At 37.6% G+C, this 20,408-nt stretch overlaps 1 protein-coding gene across 2 annotated transcripts in view; it reads left to right on the top strand.

The window, feature by feature from the left end:
- The window catches only part of SFXN1 (sideroflexin 1), an 84,166-nt gene that overhangs the window by 50,392 nt on the left and 13,366 nt on the right, over positions 1-20,408 (top strand). For both annotated transcript variants that reach the window (XM_044664442.1, XR_006505469.1), the window contains one exon: positions 3,998-4,111. In XM_044664442.1, the coding sequence (XP_044520377.1) occupies positions 3,998-4,111 (114 nt within the window). The remainder of the gene's footprint in view (positions 1-3,997; positions 4,112-20,408) is intronic.

Below are 20,408 nucleotides of genomic sequence, written 5' to 3'. Positions count from 1 at the left end.
AAAAAAAAACCCAACTAACAATTATAGCTTCTAAATTTTAAACCTGGAATGGGCCATTGCAAAAAGGTTTGTCATTTATTTGAGGACTTCAACCAGGAGATAAATAACTATTTGTTGGGTATGTTATAGTGGAAAATCCTTTTGTGTATATATTGGACTAAATGGCTGCTAAGGTCCCTTCTAATTCTTCAAATGTTCTTTTTTGCCAAGGAACACATAGCTAGTCAGAAAAAGCTGATGCAGAATTTGACCTGAGGTTTTCCTGGGTTCCTCCAAATTTAGTGCTCTGGCATCTATGTCATACTGCCTCCTTAGTTTGGAACCTCAGTTTGACTGCTCACTTAGTTGGAAAATCAACAAGAAAAAGGGAAAATTAGAGTGAGAGGACTTGAGTTTGAATCTGGGATATTACTATTGCGATTAATCTCTTTTGTTTCATTTTTTTAATTTAAAAAATTATTCAAGTATTTTTCCATGGTTACATGATTCATGTATTTTCCCTTCCCCACTTCACTCCACTCTCTCAGAATTGACAAGCAGTTCCATTGGGCTATACATGTCTTTTTTTTTAAAACCCTTGCCTTCCATCTTGGAATCAATACTGTATATTGGTTCCAAGGCAGAAGAATGGTAAAGGCTAGGCAATGGGAGCCAAGTGACTTGCCCAGGGTCACACAGCTAGGAAGTGTCCAAGACAAGATTTAAACCAAGTACGTCCTGTCTTTAGGCCTGGCTCTCACTCCACTGAGCTACCCAGCTGTCCCTGGTTATACATGTCTTATCACTCAATACATATTTCCATATTAATCATGTTTGCAACAGTCTTTTAAAAACCATTATCCCCAGCTGTGTGACCCTGGGCAAGTCACTTGACCCCCATTGCCTACCTGTACCAATCTTCCACCTATAAGTCAATACACAGAAATTAAGGGTTTAAAATAAAACAAACAAACAAACAAACAAACAAAAAACATTACCCCACATCCTAAACCCATATAAACAAGTGAAAAATCAAATGTTTTACTTCTGCATTTCTACTCCCACAGTTCTTTCTCTTGATGTGGATAGTGTTCTTTCTCACAAGTCCCTCAGGATTGTCCTGGATCATTGCATTGCTATCAGTAGCAAAGTCAGTCACATATGATTGTCCCCCAGTGTTTCAATCTCTGTGTACAATGTTCTCCTTGTTCTGCTCACTTCACTCCACATGGGAGCTACTACTATTGAGCCTCAATTTACTCCCCTCTTAAACAAGGAGTTTGGATTATATGATTTGTAAAGTCCCTCTAAAGTTAAGTACCATTATGCTATGAGAAAAGTGAAGATCAAAGAAATTAAATGATTTGCCCAAGTTTTAGAAATGGAATTAGATTGCATTGAATTCTTGATTTGATGAGAAGGAATCTGTGGCACAGAAAGGGTAAGTTTACACAAGAAGCATGTAGTAACAGTAGAATTTGAACCCATGTGTTCTGATGACAAAGTGGGTATACTTCTCATTCAATTCAATTATGTTCCTATTGACCAATGTAATTCCACCAGATAGCTGACAGTCATTCTCCAATGAGCATCCATTTCGTTATCAGTTCTTTGCATAGTTCTACTATAGCAACTTAAAAAACAATATTGCTATAAATATATTAATTCCTTGGGGATGTTTTCTTCAGTGGTATTGCTTGAAGGTTTGAACAGTTTTCACTTAAAAATTTCAAGTAAAATCTGAATGATCACGTCAGGTATGGCATAGAAGGGATAGGTTAGGTTCGATGACCTCAGAGGATCCTTCTAGCTCTGAGATTATGAATCAAAATGGAAGAGGTATAGACCTTAGGGAAGTGTGACAAGGGAAAGAAAGCTGGTTGTGGAATCAGAAGATCAGAGTCAGATCTAATTTCTAGCATTACCTGTGTGACCTTGGGCAAGTCATTTAAGTTCTCAACCTGTTTCCTCATCTATAAAATGAGGGGGTTGAACTAGATAGCCTAAAGTTCCTTTCAATTCTAGTTCTATGCTCTTGTGTATTTACTTACAATCCTACTAGGATTGGAAATTTTGCTGTATCTCTAAGTGATCAGTTCACAAGCTTTCTTCTTATTGGCTTTGGCAAGAATGAACAGTCTAAACATTTCTGAGTTTTTCAGCCAAGTTTGAAGGCAACCACCAGAGGACAGTATTGCTTGCAGAATTCACTCTCCCACCTTCTCTCTCTGCTATCTATCCAACAATTTCAACCACTCCTCACAGAGAAAAAGAATTGGTCAAATGCCTTAGGTGGGGAATTTGGGGATGCCCCAAATCAAATCTCTGGAGAACTAGATAACAGCAGTTAATGTGGGGGTGGGGTGGTGATATTACCTAGAGTCTACAATTAAATTTAAGTAGGAAAGAAAATTAATTAGGCCATTTCCAGTATTCTGGCATGAAATCATGATATAATTGAATAATTCCAGGCACTTTTTTGTTGTATTTTTCCTTGGAAAAAATAGGGGATACTGATTATCTTACTGACCTCAGACACAAGAGATTTGTGTTCTGGTCCCAGGTGTGCTGCTAACTTACTGTGATACTGATCTTGGGCAATTCATTTACTCTGTCAAGTCCTCAGTTTCTTCCTAGATAAATTTAAATTGAAGGATTGGGCTAGATAAGCTTTAAGATCCTTTCCAGCTCTGTGGTCTTAAGTAATGCCATTTTAAAAAAGAATTGTTTCTCCTGTGTGGGGCAGGAAAAAGAACTCTAGTTTTAAAACCCAAAGAGTCAAATTCATGTTTTCCTTTACTACTGTGTGACTTCAGAAAAATTTCTTAATTCCTCTATTCCTCAACTTCCTCTGAGCTTTCTCTGACATAGGTAGGATAAATTAATTGACCTCTGAAATCCCTTCCAATTCTAAATTTAAGGAAATTATGAACTGTATAGTACCAAGTCCTTAACGTATCCCTTGAAATCATTTAAAACCACCCACTGAGGAACGAGGCTGCCATTTTTGGATTTGTATTCCTGAAGCCTGAGACAGTGCCTTGTACATAGAAAGTCCTTAGGAAATATTTGTCAAATTGCACCATTGATAACTTATTATAATGTAATTGAATTCCACCATTTTTATTTGGGGGTAGTAGGGAAGATGAAGCTAGACTAAGAAATTACTCAATTACTACAAATCTCCAAATCACAACACAAATTAAGGAAGAGAGTAGACCACAATCTCCCTTCATAGCCAAGAAGGTGGGTTAGTAGCAGCAAAAGCTGAAACCTCTTTGACAATCCTTTCAAATCAACCTTTGAAAAGTACCTCAAAATGACAAGAGTCAAAAACCAACAGCAAGATGAAATGAAGGGGATCTCTCACTGATCACAACTTGAAATGTAGGCAGAGAAAGTTGGTTTTCATGGGATAAAGTGGAACTGGAAGCAAAACTGCACACAGAGGAATGCTGGCCAACAGCCCCCCTCTCCAACCTACTGCACCAGTTTCTGCAACTAGGCATAGGCTAACTTTGGGATCCGGGGCATGGGCTACACCAATAAAAGGGCAAGTCAGACCAACCCTGTAAAGTCCCAGGCCCTGGCACCAGTCCACATTGAGACCTGGAAGCTCATAGCACTGGACCCTTTCAAATCTGCACTGCTCTGGTGAAGACCTAGCCCAAGGGAACAATAGCTTCCAGTGCCAATCCCTGCAAGCCAGCGTCAGAGGAAACAGAATCATCAGCTTTCAGAATTCCCAGTCTTCGGGCAAAAAAAGGCTGGGAAAATGAGAAAATAGCACAACTTAACCCTAGAAAATTTCTTTGAGGACAAAGAGCAAAGCATAGTCCACAATCTCCCAGCCAACTGAGTATTCCCTTGGATGCTACACAAAGTCAGCCCAGAGCTCCCATGGTCTATACCCGGTATATCTATGACACCCTTCCAACTTCCTAGAATGAATAAATAAATGATTGGGTTGAATTGGGCTGAAATTGAATTGAGCTTAATTTCTCTCATCTCTACCTAGCAGTATCCTGGGCAACTTAAACATAATAGATATGCTATTGAAAATTCTCCTTAAAAGAAGATTTGAACTGATTCTTAAAAGAAATGAGGAACTGCATGAGTCAGGTGTCTGGAGGTAAGTACTGGAGGGTTTCTGGGAACAAGCTCTTTTAAGCTAACCCAAAAGAGGGAAATCCAGATATACAAACTGACATTTGGGGGGCAGCAGTTGGGAGGCAGTGACTATTCTTTATACGTCACCCAGTGGATTTTTTAAAATGCTTAAAGTTACTTAAAATACTCCCTAGCACATTTAAAGTCTATTGTTGTATGCAGGTCATATCTATTTTAATTCTTTCTGTCACATATTACAATGTGTTCATTCAAGCTGGTTAGTGCAACTTTCAGCTTTTTTTGAGCTACCTTATTTTGGCATAGTTGGCTGGCTAGCTATATTTCTGTTGTCAAATTCAAAAAGGGCATTTCAAAATTCCAATATAAATATGCCGACCTCCTCAAAGTCACTTCAGGCTGGTGCTACTTTTGTCCTGTTTCTGTCTTATTTCTTTACTAGGTAGAAAAAAGACAGAAACAGGACAATTGTTGAATTAAGTTGTTTCACAATCTCAGATTCTTCAGGGTTTTTTATTTTCTTCACCAGCTTTTAGGAGCAAATATTAACTCTCTTGTTCAGCACTTAAAAATCTTTAGAGCCTTATCCTTTCCTGCCTCTCCAATCTTCCTCCGCATAACTACTCCATACTGTTTATGGCATACACCCAGCTCTACACACTCTCCAGCCACAGTGGCCTCCTGTCTGTTATTTCTTCTGCAGGGTGTTAACAGCTCCCATTTCTCTGCATATGCACTGGTACTCATCCTCTGGATCTGTCTAATGGAATTCCAGGTTTCATTCGAAAATCAATTAAAGAAAAGCAGCTGAGTGGCTCAGTGGATAGAGAGCCAGGCCTAGAGATGGCAGATCCTGGATTCAAATTTAATCTTAGACACTACCTAGCTATATAGCCCTGAACCAGTCACTTAACCCTCCCTGCCTAGCCTTTACTACTATTTTGCCTTAAAACCAATACTTAGTATTAATTCAAAGACAGAAGATAAGGGTTTAAAAAATAGTATACTTTAGTTGCCTTCAAGCTCAGCAACAAAGAATCAAAGATTCCTAGAAGCTTGCATAGAGATGGACATTCAGAATTATCTGATGCAACCAGCCAACCAGTGTAAGAATTTTTTCTACAGGGGATATCTAAGCAATACAGTAGATAGAAAGCCAGGTCTGGAGTTGGGAGGATCTGGGTTCAAATCTGACCTCAGATTCTTCCTAGATGTATGACACTAGACAAGTTACTTAACCCCAGTTGTCTAGTCTTTACTGCCCCTTTGCCCTAGAATCAATGCTTAGTATCAATTTTTTTTAACCCTTGTACTTCGGTGTATTGTCTCATAGGTGGAAGAGTGGTAAGGGTGGGCAATGGGGGTCAAGTGACTTGCCCAGGGTCACACAGCTGGGAAGTGGCTGAGGCCGGGTTTGAACCTAGGACCTCCTGTCTCTAGGCCTGACTCACTCCACTGAGCTATCCAGCTGCCCCATTAGTATCAATTTTAAGAGAGAAAATAAGGGTTTTAAAAAAAGAATCCCTTTTATGGGATCCCTGAGAGACCAGGCATCTGGTCATTCATAGATCGAGGAGGGAGAATTAAATTACCTTAAATGCTGGGATCTGAAATCATGAAGAATTTCCAAAAATTAGTAGTAGAATAGAAAAAGTAGAAAAGATTCATTCCATGAGAAAGATTAATGATCATGGCTGAGTGGGTCCAGTTCAATGAGAAAGAGCAGGCTGTGGTTCGTTTAGAATGCAATCAGACATCATGAGGCAAAACAGCAACCTAGAAAGTTTGCCTCACTTGTATTAGAAGAGCTGCTTCCATCTGTTCCCTCTCTACCTGGACACATTCCTCAGCAGTTAACAAACTTCTTACTCTCTCAGTGCCAGTGATACTAAATTTTCAATTTCAAAAAGTAAGCCACCTATCTCACCATCCCTATTTTTTTATTCTCTTATTTTCCATGTACTCCAATAGAACTCTTCCAATGTCCCACTCCAGATAAGTTTGCCCCTTCCACCATGCCATTTGTAATTTGGATTCTATTAACAAACTTCCACTCCTCTTGGACTTTTCCCATTCCTGTTCCTTCCCTCTTTTGGAGTCCACAGAAGACTGGCTCCAACCAAATGACAATTGCTATCCCTTACATTCCTGGTAGTACTTATTACCTCCCTATTCTGGCCATAGTTTTGCTGGTGCTGAAGAAGGTGTCAGAATATTCCTTGTTCCCCATATTTCCAGTGTAAGTACAATTTTAGTAGGTTGGCAGGAAAAGTTTGGGAATAGAATTTGGAACAGAGGCTTATATGAAGCCTCCATTCACAGGGTGGCAGTGAAAGTGATCATAGCAACAGCATCTGGGAGCTCTCAGACCAGAGGGTAAGGGGGTCAGACAACTGGTAAGAGATTATAGGGAACCTTTTGTTGACACTGAGTGCAACTGACACTGATTGATAATTCTATTGACCATACACAGTTCTTAGTCACAGTTCCAAGGCAAAGATAAGTGTTAGCACTTGTGGTTGCAGAGATCCAGGGGTCTCTTTACCAAACTGTCAATTCTTTTTTCATAATTTTATTATATCACTTTAATTCACCCCCCCAATTTTTCCTCTACCATTCTAATTTATTTTTTAAAACTCTTCCAGGAATTCTTTTTAGGTTTGAGTCTAATTAACATTTTTCCTTGAGGCTTTGTGTGTACAGCCCCCAAACCCATTTCAGGAAGCACAGAGCCCAGGGTTGTAGAGCTTAGACCAAGAGAGAAGCAATCAGACTTTGCTCTTGATAATACTCTTTTGGGAACATTGATAACTTATGTGCCTATTCAAATTCCATTAATTTCTTTTTCTTTTTGTATTCCTATAGTTAGCATTTTTAATACAATATTCAATAATAGTGGTGATAATGGACATTCTTGCTTCACCCTTCATCTTATTGGGAAGACTTCTAATTCATCTCTGTTACAAGTAATGTTTACTGATGGTTTTATGCAGATACTATTTATCATTTTAAGGAAAGTTTATTCCTTATTTATTTATGCCTATGGATTCTTGATTTTTTAAAAATAGGAATGAGTGTTGTCATCAAAAGCTTTTTTTGCATCTATTGAGAGTCAAATGATTTTTTATGTTTTTATGTTTTTGTTATATAATGTCAATGTTGATAGTTTTCCTAATACTGAATAAGCCATGCATTCCTGGCATAAATATTCTCTCCAAATTTAAAAATGATCTCTTAATTGAATATGTTATGTCTTTTTCTCCATTCTCATTTTTGTCCTTTCTTTACAATTTGATACTATTAGCAAGCCTCTCTTCCTACATACTCTCTTCTCTCTAGGTTATCAAGACACTGTTTTCCTCAGTTTTCCACCTATATGTCTAGTCATTCCTCAGTCTCCTTTGCTGCATTATCATCATGCTCCCTAAGTGTAAATATAGCCTGAATGCTCTATCCTGGACCCTCTTTTCCTTTTATATATTCTCACTTGGTGACTTTTATAATATCTCATGGATTCAATTATCATCTCTACACAGTTGAACCCCAGTTCTAATTACCCAGCCCCAATTGCTCTCCTCACCCCCAGGCCCATATGGATCTCAAAAAGTCCAAAAGAGAATTCATTATCTTTTTCTCAAACTCACCCTTCTTCTGAACTTCCATTTATCTGCTGAGGGTACCACCATTTTTTCTAGAATTTGCACCTAGTTTTGTACCTTTAGCACTGTTCTCCTTCCCTCATCCTTACAAAGCTCATATATATGTAAACAGTTGCCAGAGTTGTTTATTTCTATCTCTATAGCATCTCTCATATACATTCCCTTCTTGCATCTCACACAGTCTCTGCTCCAGTTTAGCCCTCATCATCTCTCACCTCTGCTATTACCATAGCCTCCTCTCTGGTCTGCTTCAAAAGTCTTCCCATTCCAATCCATCCTTCACAAAGCTTCCCTAAAGCTCAGATCTGAGCATGTCATTTCCTTCCTCAATAAACTCTAATAATCTTCCTCTAATAAATTCCCTGTTATCCCTAGGATAAAACATAAACATTTCTGTTTTTCATTTAAAACTCTTTGCTGCCCAACCCAGTAACATCCCCTAAGCTATAAGTCTTATTCTGCTCTCTGTATTCAAATAGCTCCAGTCAAAAAATGAAAAGATCATGGAATTCCAGGGTTTTATGGAATCTCAGAGACCATCCAAACCAACTAGTCTCTGTAAAGGCCTAAAGACCAACTCCAGGAAGCCTCACTATTCAAATCTGAAACTCAAAAAGGAGAAACAAATTGTAGATAAGAGATCCAGAGAGTGCTGACTGGGGAAACATGGCAAATTGAAAACCTGAAGTTAAAATAAGGCTATTGAAATATTTTCCTGGAGGGGAAATGGCACATGATTGAACAAAAACTTAAACGAAATAAAATGAAATGTAGGCAATAAAATTAACTTACTCTCTATGTGGGGGCAAAAGGTTCAGATGGACGTGGTACACATATTTGAAAGATTCAAATGTAAACCAAGTTTTTGTCCCCCATATACACACTTTCTGGAGATCTGAGGTTCTGACCTGGAATGTCATAAGGCATAGGCAGGGTTGGCCCTGTAGTCAGGCTTGCAAGATGGTAACCTATATGGTATGATTTCTGTTTCCCATAGATATTAAATCTCTTACCTCTATTCTTTTACAGAAGCTATAGGCCATACCTAAAACGAAGTCTTTCCTCATTTCTACTTCTGAGCAACCCTAGCTTCCTTTAAACCTTAGTTCAAATTCATCCCCTTGGAGGAAGCCTACTTTAAAAAAATAAAACAACAACCCTTATTTACTATCTTATAATTGAAACTAAATTTCAGTTCCAAGGCAGAAGAGCAGTAAGGGTTAGACAATTGGGGTTAGGTGACTTGCCCAGGGTCACATAGCTAGAAAGAGTCTGGGGCCAGATTTGAACCTCTATATTTCAGGCCTGGCTCTCTATACTCTGAGCCACCTTACTGCACCACAGAAAGCTGATCTCAACCCAAGCCATGTTCTTCACCACCATCTACCCACCCCTCAATTGCTGGTGCCCTTTGTCCTAGTTAACACTTACATACTGTGTATTTACTCATCTATGGACATTTCATTTTCCCCATTAGGAGGTAAACTACATGGGGTCAAGGACTGTTTTGCTTCTTTTTGCTTTGACTTTGCATACCCTATGCTTATTACAGTAGCATAGTAGTAGGAATTTGGTGTTATTCATCCTTCATTTTTGAAGAAGACTAATGACATCAACAATGAGTAATGTCTTGACTTTTGGGTGAATTGAATTTTAGTAAGGCATGGTTATGCCAAATCACCTGCTGCCCTTTCTGCTCCATAGTCATCAAAGTCTAGTGGCAAAGTAAAAGTTGGGAAGCCTGGCAACAACCCAAGATGCCATGGATGACCTTGACATCTTCTATGTCTTAGCAAGTTTTAAGTACTTCACAAAACTTGCTTCAACTGCCTTCATGGCTGTTGAAATAAATTTTTTGCATTTATTATTTATCCCAGTAGAAGGAGTGGATGGATGATTTGAAAGTTTATTTTAATTCTTTAAGGTTAGGTTATTTAATCAACAGGGGATTGAATCTCTTTCCGACTTTATAGATACCAGACTCTCTACCCCTTAGTCAATGGCCTTATATATGAATTGCTATGACTTTATATATATTTTTATTTTTTTAAACCCTTACCTTCTGTCTTAGAATCAATACCGTGTATTGGTTCCAAGACAGAACAATAAGGGCTAGGCAATAGGGGTCAAGTGACTTGCCCAGGGTCACACAGCTGGGAAGTGTCTGAGGCCGGATTTGAACCTACGACCTCCTGTATCTAGGCCTGGCTCTCAATCCACTGAGCTACCCAGCTGCCCCGTTGCTATGACTAAAAAAAGCATCACTTGGTGCTGAGCCTTTCCACATTCAGCCAGGCTGTCTTAGATTAAAGACATAACCCAAAGTTAGTCCTAGAAAACACTGTTCCCACCACCCAATATCTCCCTCTCTATTCCTAAGATGGGGGAATGGTAGATAAAGTGCTCATGAAGTCCTGAGTTGAAATCCAACTTCTGGCCCTCATAAGCTGTGTGACCTTGGGCAAATCATCTACCCTCAATTTCTTCATCTGTAAAATGAAGATAATAATAGCATCTACTTTATAGGTGTGAAGATGAAATGGGCTAAAATTTATAAAATTTTATAACATAAAATATGTTCTATATTTTATATTATTATATTATAGTAATATACATTAATATATTGTATATTATATAAAAATTTATAATATAAAATAAATAAAAATTTAACAGTGTCTAATACAGTAGGTGCTATATAAATGCTTAACCCTTTTCCCTTCTCCTTTCATCTACCCTCTCATTGCTTTGGTCTCTCTAACTTAACTTTCCAACATGACTTCAAGCTAGATAAATCTCAAATTCTAGGGCAGGGGTCAGCAACGTATGACTCTCAAGCCATATCTGGCTCCACGGCCAAAAAGGTTGCTGACCGTTGTTCTAGGGCATTAAGTAAGTCCAAGACATCAAAAAAAATTTTAAACCCTTAACTTCTGTGTATTGGCTGTTAGGTGGAAGAGTGGTAAGGGTGGGCAATGGTGGTCAAGTGACTTGCCCAGGGTCACACAGCTGAGAAGTGTCTGAGGCCTGATTTGAACCTAGGACCTCCGTCTCGAGGCCTGGCTCTCAATCTACTGAGCTACCCAGCTGCCCACTAAGACACCAAAATTTGAATGAGATTATCTAAGCTCTTTTCTCTGTGACTAAAGAGACGAGAAAGACTGAAAGGTGTAGGTTCATGATATCCAGAAACGGCCTTCTCTGAATTTTCAATTTTTCTAAGGACCTCTCCCCTATCCCCAAAGCACTTGGCAGTAGAATAAAAGAGTATGAAGCCAAGGAAATGTTATCTTCCAAAAGACAGCAAATCCATTTCAACATGCCTATACACTGTGATTTGGACAGCTATGTGGGGCAATGGATAGAACACTGGATCTAGAGTCAGGAAAACCCGAGTTCAAATCCAGCCTCAAACATTCTTGGCTACGTGACCCTGGGCAAGTCACATAGCCTTGTTTGCCTCAGTTTTCTTGTCTGTCAAATAAGCTAGGGATGGAAATGGCAAACCATTTCAGGATCTCAAATCTCAAAATGGGGTCATGGAGAGTTGGACATGACTGAACAACAACAACAACAAACAGTGATTTTGCCAAGAATCAGAAATAGAAATGTGGTGTTAATTACATGGGGATATGAAGGTCTTCACTGGTAGCCAATTACAATTCATACCGGCACCAAGTAAGAGAGGACACAGTGCTTATGAGACTTACTTTTCCAAGTCGAGCAGGCCTGACTCTTCTCCTTGGAGGTTTCTAGATGCTCACTGCTTCAGGCTGCAAAATGTATCTTCTTTTTTTTTTTAACCTTCCATCTTAGAATCAATACTGTATATTGGCTCCAAGGCAGAAGAGTAATAAAGCCTATGAAATAGGAGTTAAGTGACTTGCCCAGGGTCACACAGCTAGGAAGTGTCTGAGGCCAGATTTGAACCCAGGATTTCCTCTCTCTAGGCCTGGTTCTCAATCCACTGAGCTGTCTAGTTTTACCTCAAAATGAATCTTCTTTAAAGTTTTTTTGTTTTTTTTCTCATACCGACTTCCTTATTATTTGATCACCTGTGAATGTGTGTAGCCAAAAATAAGGGATCACCCTCCTTCAAATGGCACTTTGTGGCTGAAGGTCATCTCCTTTTCCCTAATTTATCCTTTAAGAAGGAAAATGAAAAGTGGGTCCTTGCCAATCACTGGATGGTCTAGCCCAGTGGTTCCCAAACTTTTTTGGCCTACCACCACCTTTCCAGAAAAAATATTGTTTAGCGCCCCCTGGAAATTAATTTTTTTAAATTTTAATAGCAATTAATAGGAAAGATACATGTATTAATGTGTCTACCTTTTTCATAAAAAGTAGTAAAGAAAGGTATAAATTTGAAACATCGAACTTTGAAATTATGAAACTATTTATTGAACTCAGAAATGCACCTGTGGCCATTACCACTCCCCTGGATCGCTCCAGCACCCACCAGGGGGCAGTGCCGCCCACTTTGGGAATCACTGGTCTAGACTTATGGTAGTTATAGGGTCTGCCTGCTCACTCCTTCACTTCAGTGCCCACCATTATCATGCTGGGGCTTGAACATAAACAAGACGGCTACTCAACAGTTCTCAATAGGAGTTTTTTAAGTTCAACCCCATTGCATTATATCAGGCTGACTCTCATTTAATATCTTCTTGTTCAGTGATTTCAGTTATGTCCAAACCTTCATGACCCCCGTTGAGATTTTCTTGGCAAAGATAGAGTGCTTCACTTTCCTTCTCCAGCTCTTTTGACAGATAAGGAAACTGAGGCAAAATGTTTTAAGTGATGCCCAGGGTCACAAAGCTAGTAAATGACTGAAGTTGGATTTGAACTTCATTCTTTCTGATCTTCCTGTGTTCCCAACATTTCCTCCTCCAGTCTCTCAGAGCATTCTATTCTGTACTTTTCTTTGTTTTATATTTATGTTTTTTTCCCCGTATGCCCTACCAAATCATAATCTCCCTGAGGATAAGGACTATATATTTATATATATTATTTACATATAATATATAATGTATATTTATATACATACACACATACATATCTCAGAAATCTAGAGATAGTGTTCTCTACAGAATAAGCACTTAAGTATTTGTTGAATTAATCAGTTATTCAATCTATTATCACTAAAGCCCCTCCTAGCCTTAAAATTAATTTATTTTAGGATTTAAGATTATTGAATTGTATACCAGAGGAAATAAGGATTTTATCAATTAACAAACATTTAAGCTTCTCCTATGTGCCAAACACTGTGTTAAGAGCTAAGGATAGAAAGATGAAAGTGGAATGCTCCCTGCTTTTCAAAGAACTTATATTCCATTAGAGAGATGGGATGGACACATGTAGATATATGTAAAATAGGGGCAGCTAAGTGGCTCAGTGCATAGAATGCTAGCCTTGGAGTCAGAAAGATCCAAGTTCAAATCCAACCAAAGACACTTATTATCTGTGTAATCCTGGGCAAGTCATTTAACTCTGTTTGCCTCAGTTTTCTCTTCTGTAAAATGAGCCAAGGAAGCAAATGGCAAACCACTCCAGTATTTCTGCCAAGAAAACCCTAAACAGGGCCATGAAAAATTGGACACAAATGAACAATAACAAAAACATGCCAAATAAATACAAGGTGATTGTGGGGAGAAGGGTAGAATCCAGGGAGGTCTCATGTAAATCAAGCTTGAGCTGAGTCTTAGGTTAGGAATATTAAGAGGAAAGCATAGCCAGATTTTGCAAATGGGTGAGCAGGATTAGTAGAACATAGAATAAAATGATTCTCACATGAGCCACAGACAAGTCTTGTAGGGATTTTAAATAAGTACAGCTGTGCTTTAGATCCAAGAAAAAAGCAGAGAGCTGTTGGGCTCATTGTTATTACTAGTAGAAAACATGTCCAGAGACCAGCAGCTTGATGGAGTTGTTCAATGAGGTCTCTCCTGCTTGGAGGAAAGATGAAAATCAAACAAATAGCCCTTTAGCTGTAGAAAAGAAATGAGTATGAATAGCAGAGGGCTTTTTTCAATCCCTGGGCTTGAATCTGGGGCGTGTTGCATGGATTTAAGAAGACCCAAAGCCTTTCCTATTCTTCCCAGGCATTGGTGCCTTAAGTTTTCTCAGGTCACTTTGAAATATAACTATATATATATAACTATATATATATATATACACACACACACATATATATATATATGTATATATATATATATACTACCTCCCTTGGCTAGACTTTAAGTTCCTTGTCAGCAGGGATTTCCTTTTGTTTTCATATCTCCAGCAACTAACATTTGTAGGTGCATGGTGAATGCTCCCTGATTGATATTCTATATCTCTTTACTAATCAGAACCATGCTCATATTCACCTTCTAGGATTAAGTGATACTTCCAGGAAGATGAACTTTTCTTTTCTCTACCTAAGTGTTCTGTTTGGAGGAAAAACTGTTTCATTGGAGTGAAATGACTTGGGTTCAACTTCCAGTTTACTCCCTGTATGAACTTGGGCAGATCATTTCATTTAACTGGGAGACCATTTACTCACACATTAAAGATGTTTAAGTGAATGATTTCTCAGATCTCTTCCAGATCTAAATCCATTATCTTGTAATCACACTAAGAAATCTTTGTGTCAATTTGCCTGTTTCCCTACTTTGGGTTTTAGTTCATGTCAACCACACATTTATCCTCACTTGGAATGACAGAGAGGAAAACATTTACAGAAGGTGAAAACATCATGTGACACAAGATGTTGCTATTACACCCCTCCTAGCACATTTATCATTACTCGGTTTTCTAAACCCTTGCATACCAATACAGACTTGAGAAGGGAATTACTGGAGGCAAGCCTACTCCCCCCAAAAGCTTATTCCTGTTCTTATTTGATACAAATTCTACTTTCCCTCTCTGGGGCTCAGTTTCCTTATCTATAAAAAGAAAGTGATGGATTAGATCACCCCTAAAGTCTCTTCCAGTGCTTAATCCATGAATTGTTGATCCTGGAAGGTAAGAGCAAAGAGCACAGTCCTCCTTCAGAGGCATATGCTATAAACATAGTAACATTATAATGCATTGAGAGGAGGAAGTTTTGTATAATGATAGTTATTGTGTTAAGAGAGTTGGACTTGGTGTCAGAAAAATCTAGTTTCCCCACACATACATACACTATTAATATATATATGTATATTTTAATAAAAACCCTTACCTTCCATCTTAGAATCAATACTGTGTATTGGTTCTAAGGCAGAAGAATGGTAAAGGTTAGGCAATGAGGGTTAAGTGACTTGCCTAGGGTCACACAGCTAGGGAGCGTGTGAGGCCAGATTTGAATCGAGGACCTCCCGTCTCTAGGTCTAGCCCTCAATCCACTGAGCCACCCAGCTGCCCCCCAAACACTATTAATAATTATTATTATACAATACCTAACATTTAAAGCACTTTAGAAAGTGCAATTGCCATTCATAGCAGTGTTAGAAGTATCATCCCCAATTTGCAGATGAGACAATCATGCAGAGCTTTTTAGGAGGTAGCAAAAAAAGTTGCAGATAATAGGAATCAAGACTAGAGATCCTCATTTTAATCATAGGATTGCAGCATTTACAGCTGAAAAGATCACATAGCCCAACCTTCTTATCTTATAGAGAGGCAAACTATTGTAATCACAAATATAGTAATAGATTTGGTTCAAATATAGATTCCTTGACTTCCAATTGTTTGTATGACATTGTACAGTTAATGATCTCTAGTGTAACCTGTGTTCCTGAACCAAAGCTCTGGATTTATTCATCAGGGTCTTTCATTAATTTCTCTTTAATGGCCTGTCTTCCAACCAAGGGTTTTTTCAAGAAACAGTAGATTTTAACTCAATTGTATTACAAAAATATAGAATCCTTACCTCATACAAATATACAGAGTAGCTTATAATTAAATATATGTCAGACTTTATTTAATCTGACAAAAAAATAGAGTTTAATTTGCACACTTTAAACTTACAAAACAGTCAAGAAAGAAAGTTCCCAGAAAACAGAGTCTACCTACAATTAGATAGGAAAAATGAGCAAACAATAAAAAAAGCACTTAACTCTAAAGACTTTTTATGGAGACAATGAGCAAGGTGAAGACACAGAAGGAGCCAGTGAAAGCAAAGGAAACACATCCACAGTCCAAAAGAAAAATATGGATTGGACACAAATTCTGGAAGAGCTCAAAAAAGACTTCAAAAACAAATTATTAGAGGTAGAGAAAAATTGGGGAAGAGAAATGAAAGTGATGAAAGAAGAAATGGGCTAATTGAAAAAGGAGAACCAGAAACTGATAGAGGAAAACCAGGTCTTAAAATCAGAATTGACCGTCTAGAAACTAATGATTTCATGAGAAATCAAGAAACAATAAAACAGAATCAAAGAAATGAAAAAAAAAAAACAGGGGAAAACATGAAACATCTTATTGAAAAAATGACTGACTTGGAAAATAGAAGAGACAATCTGAGAATTATTGGATTACTTGAAAGCCATTATGAAGTAAAAAACCTGGGATATCATATTACAAGAAATTATTAAAAATTAACTGCCATGGGGGCAGCTGGGTAGCTCAGTGGATTGAGAGCCAGGCCTAGAGACGGGAGTTCCTAGGTTCAAATCTGACCTCAGACACTTCCCAGCTGTGTGACCCTGGGCAAGTCACTTGACCCCCATTGCCTACCCTTACCACTCTTCTGCCTTGGAGCCAATACACAGTATTGATTCCAAGATGGAAGGTAAGGGTTTAAAAAAATAACTGCCCATATATTCTTGAAAAAGAAAATAAATTTAAATTTAAAAAATTCACAGATAACCTCCAGAAAGAAATCGTCAATTGACAACTGCCAGGAATGTAATAGCTAAATTCAAGAACCACCAAGCCAAGGAAAAAGTGCTTTAAGCAGCTGGAAAAAAAGCATTCAAATACCATGGAGCTACAATCAGGATCACTCAGGATCTAGTGGCTTCTACATTAAAGGATCAGGAGACATAGAATATGATATTCAGAAAGGCAAAAGATTTGGGTTTACAACCCAGAGTCACCTATCCAGCAAAGCTAAGTATACTCTTTCAAGGAAAAATTGGTCATTTAATAAAACAGAAGGTTTTCAAGCATTCCTGAGGAATAAGCCAGACCTGAAATAAAAAATTTGAAGGCCAAATAGAAACACAAGAGAAGCCTAGAAAAGCAAATAAGAAAGAGAAAATTTAAGGGACTCATTAAGGTAAAAATGTCTATATGTCTACATGGAAAGAGGATTTCTATAATTCTCAAAAATTACTCTCAGTAGTAGAGAAGATAGAAGGAATTTACTCAGAAAGAGGGTGGAAAAGTAAGCTGATTATGATATGATGTATATGATGATATGATGTGTATGTAAATGTGATGATATAAAATGATATGTACATATGATATGATATGTATGCATATGAATGACATGTAAAAAATCAACCAAGGGCTGAAAGAGAGGATTGCACTGAGAGAAAATGGAAGGGAGAAAAAAATATAGGGTGAATTATATAACATAAAGAGGCAAGAAAAATCAATACAGAGAGGGGAGTATAAGGGTGGTGACTGGCAATGCTTACACTTTAATCTCTTTGTAACTAGCTCAGAGAGGGGAAAACAAGTATACTCAGTGGGGCACAACATTCTATCTTACCCTACAGAGGGGAACAAGACAAGGGAAGCAGGGAGGGATGTGTAATTGAAGGGTAATCAGCAAGTATCATCAGCAATGGGGATAAATTAGAAGTCTTCCAAATAAGATCAGGAGTGAAGCAAGGATGCCTATTATCACCTCCTTTATTCAATATTGTACTAAAAATGCTAGCGGTAGCACAGAGAAGAAAACGAAATTGAAGGGATTAAAGTAGGCAATTAGGAGACTAAACTATCACTCTTTGGCAGATGATATGAAGGTATACTTAAAGAACCCCAGAAAATCAACTAGAAGACTAGTGGAAATAATTAACAACTTTAATAAAGTTTCAGGGTACAAATAAACCCACATAAATCATCAGCATTTCTATATATTTCCAACAAAACTCAGCAGCAGGAGTTAGAAAGGGAAACTCCATTTCAAATCACTCTACACAATATAAAATATTTAGGAATTTTTTCCACCAAGACAAACACAGGAATTATATGAATACAACTACAAAACACTTTTCACACAATTAAAACTAGATCTAAACAATTGGAAAAACGTGAATTGCTCCTGGGTAGGACAATTCTACCCAAATTAATCTACTTATTCAGTACCATACCTATCAAACTACCAAAAAACTTCTTTACTGAATTGGAAAAAATTATAACCAAGTTCATCTGGATGAACCAAAGATCAAGAATGTCAAGGGAAATAATGAAAAAAAAATGTGGACAGGGGCCTAGCAGTACCAGATCTTAAACTGTACTATAAAGCAGTGGTCATCAAAACAATATGGTATTGGCTAAGAGATGGAAGGGTGGATCACTGGAATAGACAAGGGGTAAATGACCTCAGTAAGCTAGAGTTCAATAAACCCAAAGACCCCAGCTTTTGGACAAGAACTTACAATTTGACAAAAACTGCTGGGATAATTGGAAAATAGTATGGGGAAAACTAGGTTTAGATCAACATCTTACACCCTATACCAAGACAAATTCAAAATGGGTAAATGACTTAGATATAAAGAGTGAAATCATAAATAAATTAGGTGAACATAGATTAACATACCTGTCAGATCTGTGGGAAAATAAGTTATTTAAAACCAAGCAAGAGATAGAGAACATTGCAAAATGTAAAATGAATGGCTTTGATTATATCAAATTAAGAAGGGATTGTACAAACAAAACCAATGCAACAAAAAATGAGAAGGAAAGCAATAAACTAGGAGAACATTTTTATAACAAAACTCTCTGACAAATGTTTAATTTCCCAAGTATATAAAGAACTAAATCAAATTTACAAAAAATCAAGCCATCCACATATCCACAAATGGTCAAGGGACATGAATAGGCAGTTTTCACATGATGAAATCAAAACTATCAATAAGCATATGAAAAAGTGTTCTAAAGTCCCTCCTGATTAAAGAAATGTAAATTAAAAGAACTCTGAGGTACCACCTCACACCTAGCAGATTGGCCAATATGAAAGTAAATAAATGTTAGAGGGGATGTGGCAAAATTGGGACACTAATACACTGCTGGTGGAGTTGTGGTCTGATCCAACCATTCTGGAAAGTAATTTGAAACTATTTGCAAAGGGCTCTAAACTTGTGATCCATCAATACCACTACTGGTTCTGTACCCCAAAGAGATCCCTGAAAAAGGATAAAGACCTATTCATACAAAATATTTATTGTAGCTCTTTTTGTGGTAACAAAGAACTGGAAATTGAGGAACTGTTCATCAATAGGCAAATGTCTGAACAAGTTGTGGTATATGATTATAATAAAATACTATTGGGGGCAGCTGGGTAGCTCAGTGGGTTGAGAGTCAGGCCTAGAGACGGGAGGTCCTAGGTTCAAATCCAGCCTCAGACACTTCCCAGCTGTGTGACCCTGGGCAAGTCACTTGACCCCCCCCCCCATTGCCCACCCTTACCACTCTTCCACCTATGAGCCAATACACAGAAGTTAAGGGTTAAAAAAATACTATTGTGCTATAAGAAATGAGTGAAATGCTTTCAGAAAAACCTGGAAAGATTTACATGCTGATGCAAAGTGAAGGGCAAGAACCAGAACATTATTGTACACAATAAGAGCAATATTTTTTGATGAACAACTTTGAATCATCTAGTTATTTTCAGCAATATAGTGATTTAAGACAATTCCAGAGACTTAGAATGAAAAATGTCATCTGCCCTCAGTGAAATAACTGTTGGAATATGAATATAGATCAACATATACTATACTTCACTTTCTTTCCAATTCTTTTTTTAATATGAGATCTCTTCCACAAAATGACTAATATGGAAAAAGTGTTTTACATGATTTTGTATATAGACTATATCAGGTTGCTTATGGTCTCTGGGAGGGATTTAGGGTGAGGAGAGAGAGAATTTGGAACTCAAATTTTTAAAAAATAAATGTAAAAAATTTGTTTTTCAGGTAATTGGGGAAAAATAAAATACTATTTTAAAAATGTCTTAAGGTGGATCTGAGCTATGTGCCACCCCCTGAACTTCCTGCTTGGGCACAATAGTGATATCCAGTCTAAAAAAATGTTTAAGAATGTTGTTTATTTTTTAAACCTTTGACCACTTATTCACTGAATAACAGATTCATCTAATTTATGCTAATCCTCAATCAATGGACTATTATATCCTATATACTATTTAATGGCTATGAGTTTTCCTCAAATGGAAGCTTCCTTTCTTATCCTAGCTGTTTTGACTTTACTCAATATAAAAGCTTTTCAATCTCATGTCCAACACAATCTAAGAAATCTATCCCCACTTGTAGTCTGAGTAGGGTACTGAGACTGTCACTTGACTATGTACCATTTATATTCTCATCATACTGAGTTCTAAGGTTACAGGGGCATATTTGAACACTTCTTTATAAACTACAAAAATTACAACCTCTCTCTAGGATCAGTTACCTCTGAGTCCCTACCCATCTTAATTTAATATTCTTGAGC

This window comes from Gracilinanus agilis, chromosome 2 (assembly GCF_016433145.1).
Source record: "Gracilinanus agilis isolate LMUSP501 chromosome 2, AgileGrace, whole genome shotgun sequence".
Classification (NCBI taxonomy): domain Eukaryota; kingdom Metazoa; phylum Chordata; class Mammalia; order Didelphimorphia; family Didelphidae; genus Gracilinanus; species Gracilinanus agilis.
The sequence above is the reverse complement of the archived record's forward strand: the minus strand, read 5'-3'. Positions and strand labels throughout refer to the sequence as shown.